The sequence below is a fragment of the Agelaius phoeniceus genome, chromosome 1, assembly GCF_051311805.1.
Source record: "Agelaius phoeniceus isolate bAgePho1 chromosome 1, bAgePho1.hap1, whole genome shotgun sequence".
Lineage (NCBI taxonomy): Eukaryota > Metazoa > Chordata > Aves > Passeriformes > Icteridae > Agelaius > Agelaius phoeniceus.
The window spans coordinates 94,856,526-94,878,570 of NC_135265.1; the positions used below are offsets into that span (position 1 = coordinate 94,856,526).

General features: G+C 40.7%; 1 protein-coding gene across 2 annotated transcripts in view; it reads left to right on the forward strand.

Moving 5' to 3' along the window:
• ZNF516 (zinc finger protein 516) overlaps nucleotides 1-22,045 on the forward strand; it is a 102,146-nt gene that overhangs the window by 22,354 nt on the left and 57,747 nt on the right. For both annotated transcript variants that reach the window (XM_077183614.1, XM_077183617.1), the window contains exon 2: nucleotides 19,974-21,990. In XM_077183614.1, coding sequence (XP_077039729.1) covers nucleotides 20,094-21,990 — 1,897 coding nt within the window. In that variant the 5' untranslated portion in view covers nucleotides 19,974-20,093. The remainder of the gene's footprint in view (nucleotides 1-19,973; nucleotides 21,991-22,045) is intronic.

A 22,045-nucleotide genomic window follows, 5' to 3' on the forward strand; every position in this document is an offset into this window, starting at 1 on the left:
ATGCAGGCCTTTTTAGGACACTGTGAATAATGTGCAACAGATAATTCTGTTCTAGTAATATACAACAAAGCATAGAAATGATAAGACTACATATTTTAAGAAAGTATTCCTGAATGAGCAGTACTAAATACATCCTGAAATAGTTCCATACAGTATGGACATGCTGTGAAGCTCAGGACATCCTGCATTTCCTCAGACAACATAACATACTTCTTGTTATTAAATTTTAAGCAGGATTCACTGTGTCCTTTTATGTAGTTGTTCTGGGTGATACCTGGAAGTTTAATGGTTTCAGACATCTCTTAGTTTGCTCTGCAGACAAACTGGGGCATTTTCAAAGTAGCAGTTAAAGCCTGCTCAACTCCCATGCACTAAAGGGTAGACCAAAAAGTACTTCCCTCAAAAACACTCTAATCTCCCTCCCTCTGTTTTTCCCCACTTCCTTCTGTATGCTAGAGACTTTTTTTTCCTTTCTAGCTATGCATTCTTGAGTACTTATCACTCAGTTATCTGATTGACTCTTGCATAAAAAAGCCAGTGAGGAGACTTAAAAAAAGCATAGCTGAAGTTTTCAAAGGAACCTCCATAACACCATTTCTAACTCTTCAGCTACTTTGAAAATTTCAGTTTATGCCTCTTCCACTGTCTGCCTGTATTGTGCATCTGTTCATGTGTAAGTATAGAAAATGTACTCTATGGTAAAACTGGCTAAATACCCGTTTCAAATAAAATGTAGTCATTGAGGAAAGATTCCTTTAGGCTCAGGTTATTTCACCAGTATTCTACACTGAACTTCTGTTCAAACCCAGTGTTGCCTGGTCACAGTCTGTGGAGTTGGAGCGAGGCTTGAGTGAAAAGAAACTTCTTCAAGTGGTTGGGTGCCAAAATGAGCTGACCTCTCCAAGACATTTGACCTGTGGAACTCACTATACCAAGATATTATCAGAGTAAAACATTACAGCTCAGGCTAACTAATGGAGAGGTTATGACATATGACTTTTGCCATAAGAGGGCTACTCAAAGCATGAGGTCAAGAAGACATGTTTTCAAAGAAGGATGCTCTTGCCTACTTCTAAATCACTTTGCACCCTCTGAAGTTGGGGTACTTGTCTCTTACTGCTTTTCTTAAGATGAAGGATGGCACTGGTTTTAGAAAAAGCATTTTTTTCATCTGAATCACTGCTATAGTGGCTTAGATTTTAAGAAAATGTCCTCACGATTATGCAGGCTCTGTTATTTTGATACTAAATATGAATGGTGTCTGTCAGAAAGGGGAATTTATTACCATAAAAATTATTAAAAAACATAACAACCGACATTGCAGAACTTAATCTCAAGGTCAGCCATAGTAAAGCCACAGAGTGCTTGCAATGTCTCTGAAATGATGCTAAATTGTATGACAAGGAATGGTGACATTGCAGCACTTGCACTTGATCATCCTCAGAAGTTTTGTACAAGAGGTTCCAATTCATGTTAGAAACCAACACAGTAGTTTTAGGAAAGCTACACACTACTGTGGTCTGCAATTTATATATCATGTGTTTCGCTGAAGATTAGCTTTATTAAATCAGCCACTGCTTCCAGATCTGCTTCAGCAAGACCAAATCTGAGGCTTTTAAAGTTTTTTTTCATTCCCTCATTGATGAAACAAGCAGAAGCAGACAGGCTTGCTGCATGTTGCTTCTCCATTCATGGAAAAGATGAATTCAGAACTATTAAGCCAGTTTCCTGTTTAAATTGCTGAATTTTTTTGTTGCCCAGAACTGGAATTCAAATGAAGCAAGAACCAGCTATTTCTCTCTGACCTTGACACATGTTTCCTTTTCTTGGCCAGCTGGAAAAATGTTAGAGCAAACTTCATGGCAAGACATGAAGAGAATAATTAAAACCGTACATGTAGATTTTCAGCTGTTGGTTGTGTTTCTTTAGAGAATTGATCCAAATAATTATAGATAAAAGTAACTGTAACACTAGTAGAAAACCTACCTATGGATGCTGGAATTGAAGGGTGAAAAACTGTGATTTTTTTCACATTTTATGATTGATTATTAATGATTATGGCAGCTCTGGAAAGGTTTTATTGGGCTGAATGAATGTGACCAACTTTTGACTTCAGCTTTTGTTCTGTAAAGTACTTTAAATGAGGAGCACCTTTGGTGCTCAGCAGCTGCATTTCTTCCTGTAGTGCTTTCATCAGTGCAGAACAAGAACAATAACGTGGAGATAACTTAATTATAAAATGCATAGTTGTTGTTTCACTTACTTGCTCAATAGGCCAGAGACTTGGGAATATGAACCAGTGAAGCAATAAGCATTCTTCTAATAAGGATTCATTTACAAATGAAATAGCTTTTAAATTTGATATTTCTATGCTGTGCTAAAGATATGTTGTGTTTTTATGCCTTGGAGTTTAGTATGTTCCTGTCAGGGGGTTATCAGAGTAGTTTAAATATTTTGGGTTGCAGATCCCTTTTAAGGAAATGCAACATGATTCAAGAGTTGTTGGTTCAGTTGCGCTTTTGGTTTATTTGATGTAAATGGAAACATAGTTCTCTTCAGTTTTGTGAAAAAGACCACTCTAATGATATCAGTACAAAATGTGGCTCTTTTCCCCAAGCCCCACGCTGTGCAGTTAAACCTAAGCTGGGCTAGGAATTGCTCTTTTTTGCAATACAAGCACGAGCTCCATATTGGCATAGCTCACCCCCGTAATTAGCTGCTGCCGCACAGGCGTGGTGGCCCAGGGTACAAACTCTTGCAAGCACATCTCTGGATCTGCATGTGTTGTTTTCGTTTACAATGTTAGTGTAGATGACAAATGTTATTAATATAGGGTAATTAAAGCATGCATCTATAGCTTTCTGACATCTCTGCAGTTTGTTTAATTTCAGGCTGCAGGAAGCATTATGAACTCTGAAAAAACTGTAAAGAGAGATTAATGGAAGTTACTCAAAAGAATTTGAGATTTAAATGTGAAAGCTTGTAAAATTACTACTCTTTCTCTTATTTAGATATTAACATATATTTCGTGATTTCTAAAGTACTTTGATCAAGGGCTTATATAGATTCTGGGTTAGGAAAAATACTTTAAAATAAATGTTGGGATGAAGGTCATAATAGGTGAGTCCAACTCTTTTTAAGGTTTTGAAGTTGTTACTCAGTTAAGTTAGACCTTGCTGCACTCGTACACATCTGGTCATTACTTTCTTTTGGCTGGATTTCCCTAACAGTTTGCCTTTATTAATAGCTACCAACTGACTCTTAGAAAATAATTAAAATTTTATTTGATGGTATTTGTAATATGATGACAGTATTGTTGCTGGAAAGTGAAATCTAATGCTTGTTAGCTGCAAAATTTCTACAGATGAGCTTTACTGTTTCAAACAGAGAAACTACTGGTTTTGCAGTGAGAGCTGTGAAGTTTGGTGTGTGTGCAAATACACTGATAATGTCATCTCTTCATAGTAGCATGCCCTTTACTCAAAAAATCTGTATACTGAATGGCCTTTAAATCTTACTGACATCTTTTTTATATGTCATTGTTTAAGATTTAAAAAATCCCTGTCATTAGTTAACAAAGTTTATTAACTTGATTTTTGTTCCTTCCCTTTGGCTGCAAGATAATTGCTGTGAGTTGGTCACTCAAGTTCGTTTGATGGAGGCACAAGGAGAATGTCTCTGAAGCCTCTTGTAGGCAGCCATGGCAGTGTCTGGTTTGCAGTAAAGGAGGTGTCTGTGTTCCTGCTGGCCTGTGTGGATGGAAGTAGTGACACACAAACAGAGCAGATAGCAGAATGGGAGATGTGTGTGTTTTCAGAGCTTTGTTGGGTTTTTTTTGTTTTGTTCCAGGGAATCAGTACTATTTGGCTTCCCAGTTTGAAACTTGTGTTGTCAGCTCTTTTGGACACTGCTGACCTCATGCATATGTTCATAAAAAGGCAGGGAAGGGAGTCCTCTTTACCTTGCCAAGGAGTATTCCTGCTGCTATGCCTGAGATGGTGGCTGTGCTCTGGGTGGCTGCAGTGCCAGCTGTTCTGCAGCTTGCCATGAAAGATAAGCCTTGCCCTGAAATTCTGTGGCCACATAAAAATGACTCCCCACCCTTTGACTGGAGGTGGCTGGGCTGTAAGATCTGAATGTGGGGAGGCCTTCCCCCTTTTCTCATATAGCAGCAGATGGCTTTGGAATTGTTCCTAATAGTCATGGGAAGGTAAGAGGGTCTGAACTGGGTCAGGCTGAAGATTCATGTGCTCCTTCCCCTATCTTTCCTCTGATAGTGCTTGGAGCATCAGAAGCCTCTTGGGTACTCTCTGGGGTACTCTCCTAGTTTGACCAGTTTGCAGTTCAGTGACTAAGCTGAGGTCATATCTGAGTATTTTTGGTTTCTTAGTCTGGATGGGCTTTTCTTTCTGGAGTTTGTCCATTTGCAAATATTAAGGCTTATGTGAATTGATTAGATAGTGGTGAGGTGTGCTAGGCAAACTGGGAACTTAAATTTTGGGTGTCTTGGTTTCCAGCTGATGTGCACCTTGTAGGCTCAGGCAGGGTTTAAAAAGAATTGCAGTGCAAAAGGAAGTAATTCTAAATGTATAAGGAAGCTAAATGTCAGCCTTGGACTTCAAAACAAAAACTGAAGGGCTGCTGTCTCTCTTCTTGGATGGTGTAAGTGTGCAGTGAGTGCTCAAGTCGTTGCAGGACATCACGAGGGACCCTTGTCTGACTCAGGTTAGAATTTGACCCTCAGTTTGTAACCAAAGCCTTGAGTGGGTATAAACCTCTTGTATGCTGGCAGTCTTTCTGCAAGCCCCTAGATGAGAGAAACTTCTTGATTAGATGAGTTGTATCCAGCTGCCATAATGGGGTTCCCAAAGAGCAGCTGCCTGTGCAAGAGGTACCATGTTGACCAGACGGGGCCCGTTGATGGTTAAACACCACTTCAGAGGCTGGACCAGCTTCTCTTGATCCAGTCAGCTTAGTAACAGCATGAGACCACCCTTTGCACCTTTGGTTTGTTATCTGAAGCAGATGAAGGAACATTCTTTTCAAAAGTTCCAAGTTAATAATACACTAGAGAATAAGTGATGAAATAGGCTGTTCTGGACTTCATTTTCCAGCATTATTGCTGTGTCTCAGAGGGTTGGTCTGTTGACTTCTCCTTTATGGGATACCTAACAATTTGGGCTGAAACAACCTCTTACTGGTTTCGGTGCTAGCAGATGCTGTAACTGCCTTTAGCTGTACCCAAGACAGACACAGTTTTTCAAATGGCAAACCCAGTGAGACGCAGTGGGGTTTGTCACCTCCTTCAGAGCTCTCGTCTTAAAATGGTGTTGTCACCATCTAGTCTACTTATATTCAGGGTTATATTAAAAGCATTCTGGCAGAAGATCTTTGCCTAATTTTTTGATTACCTCTAAATCCCATGGAGTAAGTGAAGAGTGTGCATGATCTGTGCATTTGACCATCCATCCACTGAATGTGGATGGGATTGTTCTGGCCCTTTGTATTAGATGTTTGTAGGTAAGCTGTTGTAACCTTCTGAGGAGTATTTTATGGTTGAAGCAGCAGAGCAAAAGAATACCACAACTGTTTGCTTCAGTTATGGTTTTCCCACTTACAGTTTTGTCAGTGGAGAAGGTAGCCCAAAGCCCCTTTTTCTGCAGTCCAGTGGTTCCAAAAGAGAAGATGTAAGCCTGTGAGAACAGAAAGTTCCTTGACTTTGTGGTTATTGGAAGAAGCTTGAGATATTACTGAGTGTACTATAAAAGCTCAAAAGACAAATAAGAGAATCCACAGCCAAGTTTTGGTCAAAAACCTCCCCTAAGCAGATGGATGTACCATGGTATTTGAGCGCTTGACCCATGAGGTTTAGTGCTCTGAGTTGACAGTACTATAATACCCATTTTTATTGTGCTTTCTCTGTGAGTTTTATCCCTATCTGATTTTGGATATTGTATTTAATTAACTCTTTGATTTTAAATGTTAGTTGAATGAATCATGCTTGAATTAATCAAGTTCAGGAGATACTTGAAAGCCTGTGAAAAAAGAAGTGTGACAGAAGGAAGGACAATACTTTTAATTGTAAACCTGTATTTTTAGAGTTGTGATCTTGAAAGGAGTTGTCCTGTTTGAATACAAACCTGATATAAGGGTTTAAGGAAAAAGTTTCCTTATTTTTACAAAATACTTGCTTATAGATAAGGTGGTGTACTTTTGACCCCATACACAGCAGTAATAATGCATGTGTTTTTCTTTCAGGATTGTGGTTTTTTACTGTTGGTCAAATTGAGGCTGTTTGTTTCTTCCATATATGGCAAGTTTTTACTTGTGAGAAAATCATCTCTTCAGGTTATAAACAGTAGCTTTGGTAAATGTACCCATTACTAAAGGAAGTGAATACACGTGTGCTTATCTAAAACTGTTAAAAAAATAAAAACCCAAATCCTCCAAAGTATTAGCAAATATTGTAGCTGACTCTTGTAAACCTGCCAAAATTAGATTGCACCTGCCTAAAAATGTGCTTTTAGTCAGGCATTTTCTACAACTTATGCTTGCTATTTCTGCTGAAATATAAACCTCCCTGGCGTAGATTGCTTCTTTTTATTTGTATGCTCTTTGTTTAGTGCTGCAAGTAGAGTAGCCATGGAGTACTAAAGGTAATATATAGTTATAAATGGTTTGTTTTGGTAGTAAGAAGTGTCAGGTAAGTGTATTGTAGCAGTTATTTATATATAGAGCAAATATAATACTGTGCTGTTACATCATGATTATTTAACACTGCTTACGGTATAAAAGTGTATTAAATAGGGAGTAAATGAGTAATAAATGGGGGAGATGCAGAGAAGTGAAAGCGATGGTAAGGATAGATAACCTAAAATAGGAGAACAGTCTTTATGTATGTGGCCAAGACAAATGGCATTTGTGTGTTAGGAATAGCATCACAAAACATCCCATAATGAACCAGCCACGCTGTAATCCATGCTTATTTGTTGTGTAACAGGTTTAAGGATTTAGCAGTGTGGCTCAAATTCTGCTCTTGGAGTTAAAGAGTCACAGTGATGTTGTGCTTCTCTGGTGGAAAATCTACTTGCTTCAGCATTGCCCTGAGGGATGAAGGAGTATATTTCTATTTGCAGAATGGGAAAATGTGTGATATAAAGCAGCATGCTCATGCTGGATGAAAGGGAGTTTGAAAAGCTTTAAAATCATACTTACAGTCCCAGGTGTGGAAAGAGACTAACTCCTGTAAGAAGAATACGTCACTGCAGTGAGCATCACCTCTAAGGATCCTACCCTTTAATTTGATGTTATGCATAGCCTACTTTTTCTCCAGTTGCTTATGAAGAAATGGACAGAGAAATGCAGCACTTGAATTCTATTTGTCATTATGCTTCTTATTTGTTATTAAATGTAAATACATAACATTGGCTGGAAGTGTATGTTTCAAATAGGCAGACAGGCTAGGGGTTAGTGACATGTGATTTATGCCTTGTAGCTTCTTTACTAGCTTACCTTTACCATTTATTTGATGGTCCTTTTGGTTACCTTAAGAGATGAACTCTGGGTAGGCAGAAGAAGGGGTTAGTTTACTTTTGGAGCTCATGGGAAAGAAGCTATTTCTCAACTTCTCTCTACCTCTGATGAAAAGAGGGACTTTGACTCTTTGAAAAGGCAAATCTTGACTTTATAATGATAATTTGCTCTTAGAAATTATTTGAAGTTGGAACATTTGGCACTGTTTTAAAGTACATAAAAGAGCATATACAAAAGATCTCAAGTTCCTGCCTTGAGGAATATACATACCAATTAGAACATAGCAATAGGTAGTACACGTATTATGCATTAGGGGAAAAAACTATACAAAACGGAGTGATGGATTTAATTTTAGAAAATAATTTTGAGTCATTTGTGGAAAATATAATTTAAGAATGAATGAAAATATAATGAAAAACCAGTTCTAAACGCAGTGTCAGAACACAAGGTCATAAGTGGGAAACCAATATAAAAGCTGTGTTAGGGAGGGTGAGTCACTGCCCACACAAAAGGGAGTAGGGTGGAACTGTGTAGGTCCTTGAAGAAGAAGAATGGCACTTGAACCTCACATGCAAGATATTTGGGTGTTGGCATCCTTTGATTTTTGTGACAGCAGCAGTTACTGAGCAGACAGAGGGGGACAAGTTACAGACTTGGAGGCTGGAGATGGTTCTGTTGTAACCAAGGATATAAAAGCCTGAAGAGTGGGCATTTTCTGGGGAAGAGGACAGAAGGGGCAGGAATGTCCTGGCAAACAACAAGCTAGTGAGCAGGGACTGAGACTGTACTAATTAGGGAGAGCCCAAATGGAAGAATAAGCCATGAAGGGCCCAAACAGGTTTGGGAGACACAAGGAAGTGAAAGTGCTCCTGGAAGAAGCAGAAGTGTTGGGGACAGCTGAGAAAGGGCTGGAGGGCAGGCAGACAGGGAAGAGTGGGGAAGAGACATGGCCTTTAAAGTACATCTGCGGGATGGCAGTGGCCAGGAAGGGAGTGTGGGGCTGGCAGCTGGCCTCAGGTGGTCCAGGAGGAATCTTGACAGGCAGGCAGCGTGTGTGGAGAGCTGGGGGTGGGCGGCACGGTGGTGACAGCCGTGGCATGGAGCCAGGTCAGAGGGTAGCAGTGCCACAGAAGTGGTGTGGGATGGGCAGGGACCTGGGCTCTGGTGGAAGGTGCAGTGACAGGTGTGGCAATAGTGGATGTTGAGGTCTCCGTTGTGAAGAGTGGTGAGAGGAGACAGTGCTGGTCTGTGCATGTGGTACATACACTCATTTTTTGAAAGCAGTAATGAAGTCTAACTAATATTTTCTGATGCAAACAGGTTGGTGTTCTTGGTGTGTGTAATTCATGTTTTTCTTGCCAGTCGAGAGATTGGTCTTGCAAGTTATAGTTGTGTATGGAAAAATAAATAAACCGGCAACAGCCGGTGACATCAGACCTTTTTTTCTTCCTTGCGAGCTCGCTTGCTTGCTATCCTGTGAGTGATAATTTCAGAGGTTTTGGTTTGTTTTGAAGTAGCTGCTCAGCATTTGAATGTTGAGGCTGTTACCAGAGTAGCTGAGTAGGGGTGGGGTTTGTTCCTTTACTTTTTTTAATGCTCTTAACTCTACCTTCCTGTACTGAAGGCGAGCAGTGAGCTCAGGAATGGTTTTGGAGATGTCCCCCCAGGCCCTTCTTTTTCACAGATGATCTAACACAGAATAATTTTCTGCATTTGGGTACATTTCTGTCTATCTTTGGAGTTCCAGGAAAGTGCCTTGTACACTGCAGGTGAAGGACTGGCCTAAAGGTTCCAAGTCTTTGATTAAATTGCAAGGAGAGGAGAAGTACATGTACGGAGTAGTTCTGAACAGAGTTATCAGGGTTCATCTTGTGATTCCACAGTGTCCTGACCTGCCGAATTCTGAAGCATGCTTTTCATTGTGCTGTTATGAGAGCAAAGTTGACAGAGCTGGTAAAATAGGCTTTGAAATTGTATTTATAAGGAGTGAAGGGGGATGTTTGTCTCTTTTAGGTGATGCACTGCAGCGATGTTCCACAGAGATATTTCAGCACTTCATACCAAAATAAGCCAGACCAACAGACAGCTGAAAGATTTGATTTCAGCTTTAGTTTCTTTTCTCCTGACTGGAAGATTTGAAATCCAGAAAAACTTACCTTGTGTTTTGTATTAATTTGACATACCAGACTATTCTTTTCTTCCCTTCATGTTTAAAGAAGTAAATGAATGAAAAGAGGAGAAAAGTAGTTACTTCACTGTGCAATCAACTCATGTTTTATGGTTATGCCACTTTTATTGTACTGGCTATGTGTGTTTGCTTTTCTGGGCTGGCAGGGACAGGCCAGTACAAGAGTCAGTGTATTTCAAAGTTGGATTTATCACACATGTAATGAAAGTGGCTTTTAATGATGATAACTGAAGAAAACTCTAAAATGAGCTGTTGGAGTAATGAAGGAACAGCTCACATCTCATCTTTAAAACTACTGGTGAACTTAAGAACTTTTGATCCTTCTCTTAAACTGCTAGCAGTCATCCATCTTACTGCTATGTGTAAGATAAACTCATCATCCCAAGTTACACTTGTAGATGGACTGATCTTCAGGGGTACTGTGTACTTCAGTGTAAAGAAGGTGAAGTGAAGGTATTTCTAAGGCACTGGCTATCCACAAACTGTCCTGTGCCAGTTTGGGACCGTGGTGTCATGGAGCTGAAGCTGTGTGCGATTTAAGCAGCATGGTAGGTCCTGAGTCTCAGACAGTGTAGAGCAGCCTTCAGCTTGGGTGGTGAGGGATCTCTGAAGTGCATTGTCTTCTTCTGGGCTGGGCATAGTCTGCATACTTGACATTCAGAAGTGCAGAGAATGGAAAAACTGTGATTGAAAGTCTTAATGAATTACCTGCTTAAGTTCTTAAGAAGTTTAAAAAAGCTTCCTAAAATAGATCTTGTCCATGCTGTTTGTGCCTTACAGGAGCTTACAGTGAAATACTTTATATATACACACACATACACATGCATATCTCTACACACACAGAGAAAAAAAAAGTAGCCCAACATCTGCAGATGAGGTTTTGCCAGCTGTGTGTTTTGTGAATTTTGTGTTGCTTCTCAGTGCTATCTCAGAAGGTAATGTTTAACAGAATGCTTTTATGGTTTATTGCATATGATTATTCCTCTTTGTATTTCAGGGCACTGTTCCTCTCCCTTTCCCCTCTGCCCTTTCTGTCCCACTCCTTCTCCCCCTATTTTTTTTTTTTCATTGCACTCTTTTTGTTTTTGTTTCCCTGCTTTATAATTCCTTTATAATACTGTGGAGGGGGAAGAAGTAAGCAAACAAATTGGTGGTGTTACTTCAGACATAATTTTTGTTACAGTAAGGCATTAGTAGTTAATCAAAGCACAGTGCTGCAATTCTCAGTCTGTTAAGAGGTTAACGCTTGGCAACACTTCTATTTATAAGGTAATGATTTTACTGTTGCAGTTTGAGCAGTAGGATATATTAGGTATAAGTGAAATTAATTTATTGCCTTGAATTTCTTAATTCTTCACACAGCTTATCTTGCAGCAATGGCCCATAGAAATAATATTTACCTTCCATTGACCTGGTGAACACATGTCTGTAGCTAGTAAACTTGTTTGGTATTAAACATACAGCTTTTCACATTTGAGGTCTGCTATGGACAAGTTACAGTGCTGGGTGAGTCTACTAAAGCACTGAAGTTTGGTCCTTACTGGTGCAATTGGTAGTTGTGACAGAGTGGAATTTGGGTGGGCACTTAGGGCAAAGTTGCTTCGCGGAACTTTTGCTGGGGTAGGAAATCAACAATTCAAAACGTTTACCTTCAATTATGCTCATGTTTTTCTTGCATTCAGGTCTTGATGTACACAGCACAAAGGCATTCCAGTTTTAGTTAGCGGTGCAGCTTCTGAATTGATACAAATTGATTTCATGGCACTGTGCACACTTACGACAGCTGAGGATGTGGTTTGTGTGTAGCTTGCATTGATGGGGCAAAGGAAAGAGGCAGCAAGAAGGGGTGGGTGGGTATGTGTCTGTGTGTGCCATGTACTGCACTCCTGTGTTTTCTGCCTGCTGATGATCCAGTCCCTTTTCTTCTATACAGATAATGTAAAAATTGCAAAATTCCTAAGTATGTCCTTGTCGTGACACTGCAAATAAAAAAAGGTACTTCTAAATTTTATTGCTGTTATAAGATAGAAGCTGAGCTTGGAATAGAGCATATTAACAGGAAAATTACCCCGCCCATACAGTTTGAAATCAGCCCCCACAATGAAGATTAAAATGGCCATGTTACAACTCCGTGTAAATTGGTCTGCAGTGGAAACCCTAACAAGATCATTAAATATAAAAGCACTATTGGATGCTGGGAAAATACTGAGCTGCCCATATATATATGCATCTCCATAGACATGCATGAATAGACAGCATCAATGCCATCGATTTGAATAAGGAGGTAACACACAGGATTGAGGTGACTTTGCTTGTAGCTGACTTACTTTTTTATTTGAAACTATCAGAACTGTAAATGTTTCTTCAACTTTTAAATCTTAGATTTTGGGAATAATAAGCCACTAAAGTAATTCCCTTGGTGGGTGTGGCCAAATAGAAAAACATTACTGTTACACTGAAGTAAAATGGAGGGGTTATTTGTTGTTGTCATTGGAATTTTTTAAGGCTTTTTTTTTTTGTAACCTAAGTTGATGCTTATTTTCAGAATTAATGATACTGTTACAGCATGTCAAAATAAGAGCTTTTGACTTGCCAATATATATCAGTAATGACCCTAGGAAAAGAAAAATCACATCTGCACTGGTGCAGTTCTTGGCTTTTCTAGGGCTGATCAATAATCACATTGTGCATTCATTCCCGCTAGCCCCCCACCCTGCAGGGTCAACTTTACCTACTAAGTCTTTACATTTCAGAAAAAGGACATAGGCTGCCTTTTGCATTACTAGTATCAATTTCAGTGTTTCCTTTGGGTCTAATTTACTGTTACCCATCCAAAAAATCAGTAACTTTTTGGTTTTTTAAGTTTATTTATCTGTAATTTTTCAGGAGAGCTTTTCTGCCTTCTGGTGCTGTGCTGAGAGGTCTGGGTAGAAACTGGGCTCAGAATGCTAAGGTTTGCTGTGGTTGTGCTATTTAAATGGATCCTCTCTTGATTGTATTGTAGCATCTGACAATGACAATGGGAGAACAACAGTTTCAGGGCCTCGTGTCTGGATGGTAACGCAGCTGCTGCAATAAAGTCTTGTTATGGTTGACCAGTCACATTTGGACAGTTATTTCTAATTAGAAGTTCCTATTTACGTTGCATTAGAAAATAGTTTGAAGCAAGCTGGTAGATGTTTGGGTGAAGTTAGTTCATTTTCTCCTCCTTGCCTTGAAAGATTAATGTTGCTTTTTGTTTTGTCCTGCAGCCAGAATAAGTAGCCTTGAAAAAAAAAATCTTGCTGTTAAAATAAGCTTTTTTTTTTCTTTTTTTTTTTCCTTCCTTTTTTTTTTTTTCCATATAATGTAGTGGTCTCAGCAACTGCTGTAAAATAAAGGATTATTGTGGGTAGTTCTGTCAGTGTTAGACATCACCAATAGTTTTAAGTCTTGTGATGGCATTTTGTGATTTCTGCATTGTTAGGTTTTTTTCCATGAAAGTACTAGTGTTAGTGGTTCCCTTTTATTCATTTCTTCATATTAGGGGGAAATGTAGTTTGTTCATAATGGATTATTGATTGGTCTGCGAACAGCAGAAGCCCCAAGGCCTTGTCATCAATGGTACTTACTCTCCCAATAGTGAATGCATCGCTTCATGCAGCCATTCGCAACCTCAGTCTGCAGAATATAAGCCCGTAATTGTTACTCTTGCGCAGCACAGTTTTTAGGGAGAGGAACTCTTCATTGTCATTATGGGATTTTCCCCCTCAATTTGTTCAAAGAATGGTCCCTTTGTTTTGGTAGCAAGATAAAGCTTGTCCTGGATGTTAATGATACATTTCAATTCATCGCTTAGAATACTACAGTGTAACTAGTAAAGTACATTTCTTTGTCTCTCAGAAGAAAAACAGGCACAGTACACTAAAACACAAAGTATGTACTGAGTGGGTGACAGCTCTGTGTTTCTCAACATACCCTGTAGCAGTGTGAAAACAAACTCCCCCCTGCCCCCACCCAGCCTTGCTCCTGAACTGATTCCTGAGGACCCACAGAAAAATCTGGGTTACAGAGGTTTTGTTGACTTCATTTTGAGAGCAATCACCTCGTTGCAAATTCGTACCTCTCCAGCTTTTTCAGCGTTAGTGTTTTTACCTTTATTTCATGGATTCCTTCCTCTGCAAAGGGTGCGGCACCAGTTGGGAAAGGCCTGACTCTGCTTTCCTGGCTGCTGCTCGGAAGCCTGCTGCAAAATGTCATTAGCTCATGGAGGGAGAAAGACACAAAAAACACATGATGTATTTGGAGAAGCTCAAAATAATATCTCAGGGTTCAGACAGCAAACTTTGCAAATGGGAAGAGCTTCACCAGCTGCAGGGGAAGGCTGGTTGAAAATAATTAAACAAAAAACGTTTTGCAAAATGCTGCCCAAGGATTTTAAAAGCCTGAGTGGAAATAGATTAATAGAAATTTCTTGTTTGTTTTTCCAGAAGCTTTTTGTTTTTCTTTTTCAGTCCTGTGTCAATTTTGGCAGGCTTCAACAGACTTCAGGAGGTCTGTTGTCCAGATTGCTACTTCTGATAACTGAATGCATTTGGAAAATTTGCCAGTCTTCTGCAACTGGCTTGGGATTTTTGGATAGGTTTTTACTGGGTTAGTTCAGGTTACTCTCAAAAAATCCATTTAGAACTATGCTACCTTTGCCTTTGTAGGCTGCGCAATGCCAGAATTTCCTGCAAATTCAGGTATAGGCTTACTGTTTAAAGATAAGCTCGTTCTTCTGGTGTAGTCTGTGGTACATGGTTTGGTGACATGGGCTGTGAGAGGCATTTGGGTAGGACTGGTGTGTAGATAAGGATGGCAGGACTGAGCCTTTAGTCAGGGCGATGGACTGATGAGCCCTGTGGGATGTGGCTGTCCAGAAGAAGCCATGTCCCCTCACAAAGGGAGGAGGAGGGTGTGCAGGTAGAGCAAGGCTGGTGTGTGTGGAGGACAGAGTCTGTAGCCCAGAGAGAAGACATGGAGGGGGGAAAGGTCTCTGTGGTTCAGAGAGCTCCAGGGCTGGTGGGGCAGCTGTACAGTGTTGTGCCTTTTGTCCCCTCTCTTCCTGCACTTCGCTCTCGTCTGGCGCCTTTGCCCTGAATGGCAAAGCCTGTTTGGCTCTGAGGTGACCTGAGCCTTCTCAAATCAGCAGAGAGACTCTCTCCACTCCAGGTCGCTGTTCTTCAAAAACACAACTTCCTCAAATTCACTTAGATATTTACATGCTGTGTCCTATCATTTCATCATCTAGAAGGAATTTCAGTAAGATATTTTTCAACCTATCATGATCAGATCATGCCTCCCATAGGTTTTCTTTTATTTTTTTTGTTTTGTTTTGTTTAAAGTCCTTGTTGCTCTTGGCAGAGGAACATGGTGGTGTGATTGCAGTGTATGTTCAAACCTCTTGGAGATTAGAAGAGCGATTGTTTCTCCAGTGCATTTATCTTTCAGATGGGACTTGAAATACACCCAGACTGAAAGCAGTTTGTTTTAAAATATACACTGTGCTATTTCAGTAGGTCTGTGTGTCTTCCCAAATTGTATTTTCTTCTTTATTATTTACTGAAGAGTTTTCCCTTCTTACCACTATATATCATGCAATATGATTTTAAAAATCATGTTTAATTAAGGAGAAATTTAAAAGAAATACATACTTTGCTTGTTCTGTGTCGGAACAGGAACAATTTTATATCTTTTTATCTGTCTGCACTGCACAGCATATTTGTATGTAAGAAATGAATTTGCAATTACTTTTCCAGTGTAGTATCTTTTGAATTCTTTTTGTCTTAATTTATTCTCCCCCTCTAGTTTTCCTGTGTTGTTTATTTTCAATTTCTCTTTTTATTAATTGTTTTCCAAGAGGCACAAAAGGTCCTTAGGAGGCTGTGTCTTTCCTTTGAGGACCTGTGGGCAGTCCTCAATACCTGGTCCTCTTCCAGAGTATGAAGGTGGGATGAAGAGAAGAGTAATATGTATTTCAGAGTGTTCCTGTGTTACACAAAGTGCTCTTGCCCTGTGCTTCTGTTCATGGCAAGGCTAAATGAGGGTCTTGCAGAAGTTGTGAGGGTGATGCAGCCGTGCACCAGGGTACCTGCTGAGCTGCCAGCAGGGACAGGCTACCACCGGCTCACTGGGACAGTCATGGATGGTGATGGAAAAGATGCGGGGGCTCTGTGGTGAGAGCAAGTCACTTTGGTCAAATGTGCTTTCTCTGAAAGGAAACAGCTCTGTCCAAGTTAGTTTTAAAAACCAAATGAGTTTTGATGCCTAAATGTTTGAAATAGAGTAGATTCTGACAAGTACTTGCTTTAAGTGTGTAGGGAAGCTTGTTTTCCCTTCGGGGGCACCAGGGGAATAAAACAAAGTTTGTTTTTTTTTTGTTCCCATGTGTGTCAAGGCAAAGAATCTGGTGAGGCAATGGTGCAAGAAGAAACCTTATAACTAAAATATTTGGCTGTGCAAAGGCATTTATTTCTCAGCACACCACCCCTCATAGTTTTCAGTCTTTGTTCATTTTTCTCTTCTATCTTGCTTTATATACCAAACTTGTGTGTAAACAGTGATGATAAGTGTATTTAAAGGGGCTGAAAATGCCTCATGGATACTGGCCAGCTGCTTCTTACATGAACTGAGCTGCTGGTTCCTAGTTCAACAAAATGAACTGAATCTAGTTCCTCTGCCCCTTAGAGTATCACAGCTCCCCCAAGTAGCTGGATGGCATTTGGCATAGACTGCAGTGCCAGAAAATATTTTTAAAGACTGTGTATTAATTTATGGTTTACATTCATTTGTGTTTTCTTATGGCTTGCCTCTCTGCCGGTAGGGGTTTCTGTGCTGTGACAGTCTGGGAGGAATCTGCAGGGTGGGTGTGACTGTGCTGTGGATTCTGTGTGATGAGCCAGTGCTATGGAACTGCAGGGTGAGCTTGGACCAAAGCAGTGGAGGGCTGCTGCTTATCACCTGAAACTCTTTCAGCAGCCTGAGGGTAGCTGGAGGTGGCTGCATTCCATGTGTGCTGATAGAGAATTATTTCAGAATACTTTAAAATCTGGAATTATTTCAAAATACAACCTTTTTTAGCATCACATCAGCTGAAAGAAACAAAGATAACGATGGCAAAATTTTACTTCTCATGAAAGAGTAACTGGTGTTGTTTGATTTACCAGTTGTCTTCTATCCATTGTGCCATCTTTAATGTTTAAAGTAAAATCTTTTACTTTAACCTTTAAAGTAAAAATTATTAAGACAGAATGTTATTTTCTATTGTTAGAATTTTTTACAGGTGATCTTTTGATCTTTCCCTTATTTTGTATGTTCAGTCTTCTAAATTGAAGCTTTTTTTCAAAGTTGTAATTTTATTTACCGCTTTACAATGAACCAGCTTTGCTGTTCTGCAGAGAGACCCCTCTGGAAGAATTACTTCTAAGCAGCCACTCAAATTATATGAGGAGAGAGAAGTGAGTTGTTTATATATTGACCTTCATGTGCTGTGTAAAACAAGCTCAGATTGGGTGAACACCCTTCATCCCCCTAGAATTTTGTCTGTGGAATATCAGACTTGAAATGTTGTGAGTCTTATGTGTGCATGAATTGGAATAATTCAAGTCTAGGAATACTATATTTCAACTTCTAAGTCACAGATTGCAGTGCATTGGGCAAGATTAACTAATAAAGATGAAAAAAAATTCTCAGAATATTTTTGTGAAGACAGTAACACTTCCATTAAGTATTTTAGACTAATAAAATTATTCAGTAGTTTTTAAGTCTGACATTTTTCCCCCTCAGGCCTAATTTAATACAGGACTAGGGGGATCTCCTGTGAGTGGCTAATACCCTTCTTATAAGTAATGCTTTCTTCATAGCCTCATTTTCATAACTAAGTTTCATTAATGAAAATGCTATAAATAATTAAAGTGAAATATGTCAAGACTAAGCCCAGGGAATCTGTGGCCAAGTAAACAAAGGGACTCTGAAGCTTTCGATCTACATGTGCTTGGACTGCTGTGTACAGCATTCTTGTCTAAGCTTTGCTCTTAAAGCTCTCTTGAACTTTCAGACAGGAAACACTGCAGAAAGTTGAGTTAAAATGGGCCCTACATTTTAAAATAAAAAAAAAGTTGTTAGTCTAAAAATCAGCCTGCCAATAGAAGCAATATCCTGACTGGTGTAAGCTGTAGAAAATTAAGAATGTAGAAAACAATGTATAAAATACATGGAAAAAATTTGTTCCCAAAGCTTTATATTTCTTTTCTGAAATGGTGTGGAACATTTGAGAAGAAACTGTTTACTTGCATTTAGCATAGTATACTTCAACCTGGTGTTTCTTTTTATGATTTAATGACTTCTAGGTTAAATCTTTGGTTATAAGACAATATAGGTTGTCACTTGGCAGTTTTAGGTTGTGGGTCAGATAAATAAGATGTTACTCTAAGTTGTTTCTTCCACTGATGGGCAATATAAACACACCACACTGTGGTGTGTTTGTACCTTCTGGTGCAGCCACAATTTCAGTGGCTGACATCCTCTATTCACCGAGGAAGTTTCTTCTGAGGCTGTCTCTGTTTGATTTTAAATGACTAATTTCAAAGATTAGTTTAGATTCTGTAGTTTGTAAACTTCCTGCTCATGTGGACTTCTGAATTTGAGATACCTATTTTTTTTGAATAATAAAAAATGCTTCATTCAAGAAACAAAATTGCTTTTGTAACTCATCCCTTAAATGTTATTGCCAACTCTCGGAGGAGAAGGTAGTTTGGGTTTGATGCTGTTTGAGAACTCCCTAACATGCTAAATGGATACTAGATATGCAGAAATACCAGCCCAGAAATGAATGTCTTGTAGCAAATAAGAGGGCTAGATCAAATTAAATGTAATGAAATTCTTCTGTAGCCCATAACTGAGATGAGCATTGCGACAGTCTTGCTTTTTGTTTAGCTCCTGCTGGTGCTGTGGTAAGACTGCTTATTTACGTTTTGAAGAGACTCAGAGGTGAATACAGTGAGAAATCTTAAAATTTGCAGCTGTAGATCTGTAGCTCTTTGTTGAGTCATAGATGTCAAGTGATGGATGTGGGAATATATGGTCTCATTAGTGCTCTGCATATTTTTAGCTACATTTTAAGAAGCTGATGTTTTCTTAATGTGGCAATAGATCAGTTCTCTTCATTAGAGAATGCTGTGTTCTTTGATCTTAGTCATGTGGTGTTTGTAGTCCTTAATGAGGGTAGGAGAGGGGGAAGATTTTGTTTTACAGTGTAGTAATTGGAAAAGAAACAGCCTGTGTGGATTTTGATCATTGTTTTTTGCTGTATACAAGGTGCTGGTGTGTTTCATCTTGCACTAAGATACTGACCCTTGCATTTATTCATGAAGAGATACAAAAATATTTAAACTTTTATTAATCTGCTCTGTTAATCAGAGTTTTTTTTCTTGTTTTGTTTGTTTGTTTATAGTTAAAACTCTGTTTCATTGAGGTGGGTGGTGGTGTCATTTCCTGTGTGTCATGTTGACATAAATCACTCACATTTGAGGTAATTTGATAGCTACATTATCACTTTGCTTTGTTAGTTTGAGACTGAAATTTATACTTGGAGGGTCTTTTTAGTTCACTGTCCGGCAGGAAATAACTTTTAGTTTTCATGAGTGCTTTGTCAAGCCCTGCATTCTTGTTTGCTCTGTAATCAAAGTACTGAGCGTCCTCAGCCTTTGCGCCTTTCTGTGCCTGCCACTTCAAGCACAGCCGAGCTGTCTGAGACACAAAGTAATGCAGTTGCCAGCAGGAATATGATACTTACTAAAGTCTCTAGGAAAGCCTTTTATCTTTGGCAAGTAAGTATTTTACATGAAATTACACATGATGGTAAAGCCACAGATTTAAAGTGTAATAACCCCCACAAGAAATGTTTTCCTCATTTAAGGTGTATTTTTAGCCCCTTCTGCCTGGTTTTAAAACAAAAAATATTTTTAAAGTTTGCACTTCGTTCGAGTGTGATGTCAGCGTATGGAAATGAGTATTTGCTCTTTTATGGATTTTACTTATTTAGTAGTTATGCTTGTCATTGAAGTCTAGAATATCAACAGAAAGAGAAACTACTGCCTTTTGGTGCAGTAGATTGTCATATGGTGTGCTTCTGAGTGCGGAGTGAGTGATGGAAGCTGCTGAATTCAAAACATGAACAGGTTTGAATATATTTAAGAATCTGTACATTTGTGTGATTTTGTTCTTGTTTCAGGTGATCTATGCCTTCTGCTTACAAAGCACACAGAAATAAATTGGTGCTGTGGACTCTGTGGAGCGGCTGAAAGAAGCGTCACCCTGAGAATGAAGCAATAGAACCCCTCTGCAGAACCGTATGATTGAGAACGCGGTCCAGCCCTCCTCTGCTGCCGGACATGCTTTTGTCCTCCTGCCCCGCTTACCCCCTGCTGCAGTAATACAGATGGATCGTAGCAGAGAGGCAGAAATGGAGTTACGGAGATCCTCCAGCCCTGGCAAGCTAAGCAAGAACGACGTGGATGCTGACAAGACCATGTGCCACAGTTGTTGCATCTGTGGTAAAAGTTTCCCTTTTCAGAGCTCCCTGTCGCAGCACATGAGGAAGCACACAGGTGAGAAGCCCTACAAATGCCCTTACTGTGATCACAGAGCTTCCCAAAAGGGCAACCTGAAGATTCACATCCGCAGTCACAGGACAGGCACTTTAAGTCAGGGGCACGAGGCAGAGATGGGAGAGGCACAGCTGGGGGAGATGGGCGTTTCTGAGGGCCTTGGCGGGTGCACCAGCCCCACTAAAAGTACGTCTGCCTGCAACAAGATATTGAACGGTACCACTCAGGTCGATAGCAGCAAGATCTTGTTGAGAAGCAGCAAGAAGGAGGTCACAGAGATGGCACCAGCTGAGGAGGATGACAAGCTGACCTCTTACCAGTGCACCTTCTGCAAAAACAAATTCGAAAGGAAGAAGGACCTGGAGCAGCACCTGCACCAGGTCCACAAACCATTCAAGTGCAGGTTGTGCAGCTACATGACCCTGAGGGAGGAGACGCTGTTAAACCACATAGAGAAAGACCATATAACAGCTCAGGTCCCCAATGGGGAGACCTACACTGAGAACTGCAAGAGTGAGCTGAATGTGGGCGAGTTCCCATGCGAAGTCTGTGGTCAGACCTTTAGTCAAACCTGGTTCCTGAAAGCTCACATGAAAAAGCACAGGGGGTCATTTGATCACGGGTGCCATATTTGTGGCAGGAGATTCAAGGAGCCCTGGTTTCTCAAAAACCACATGAAGTCGCATGGCCCCAGGTCTGGGAGCAAAAACAAACCAAAAAATGATTTGGAGCTGATTGCCACTATCAATGATGTGATACAAGAGGAGACAATTGTGACCGGCCTATCTCTGTATGAAGTTTGCACCAAGTGTGGAAATCTGTTTACAAATATGGAAAGCCTGAAAGTGCATAATGCTGTTCACTACCGTGTGCAGCCGGGCAGCACCGGGGATAAAGCTGAGGGCTTGACTGATGGGAGCCTGAGCTCCTCGGTAACCAAGCAGTTTTTCTTGCAGTGTCTCAATCTACGGCCATCTGTTGGGCTGGATAGAGTTATGAGAGGACAGCCTGGGAAAAGAGTAGCTGAGCTGGATCCGGTCAGTAGCTACCAAGCTTGGCAGCTGGCCACCAAAGGAAAAGTAGTAGAGCCCTCAGAGTATGTGAAGTATGTGGGATGGGATGAGGCCCTGGCAGATGCAGACGTGACTTATGACAAGGATAAGAGGGAGTATATCCTTGTCAACCAGGAGAAGCGCAAGCGAGACCAGGACTCGCCCAGCAACCCCAAGAAGAAGAGCTGCACCGGTGGGCGCCTGGAGAAACCCGGCAGTGTCCCAGTGGGGGAGAGCTGCCCGCCTGCCCCCGGGGATCTGGACTATCGCCCTGCCTCACGGCAGAGCCGGCGGGCTGCCCAGAACAAGTCCACGGAGTGCTTTGAGTGCGGGAAGATCTTCCGCACCTACCACCAAATGGTGCTGCACTCGCGGGTGCACCGCAAGGAGCGCAGGAGCTGCAGCGAGGGCGGGACGGCCGCCCAGCCCGACCGCTACGGCTCCAGCAGCGAGGAAGGGGACTCGGGCTCAGTCAGCGGGCCCAGCACCCCTGGCTCTGCATCCGCCCCGGAGGACTCGGCCACCTCTGCCTTGGGAGAGGAGGGGGCTGAGGAGAGCTCGGAGGAGGGAGCAGCCAATCCCTTGCTAGGTAAGATTGCTCCACCTTTGCCCCAGTAACTGTTGCTAGTCCCTCTGTCTCCTGG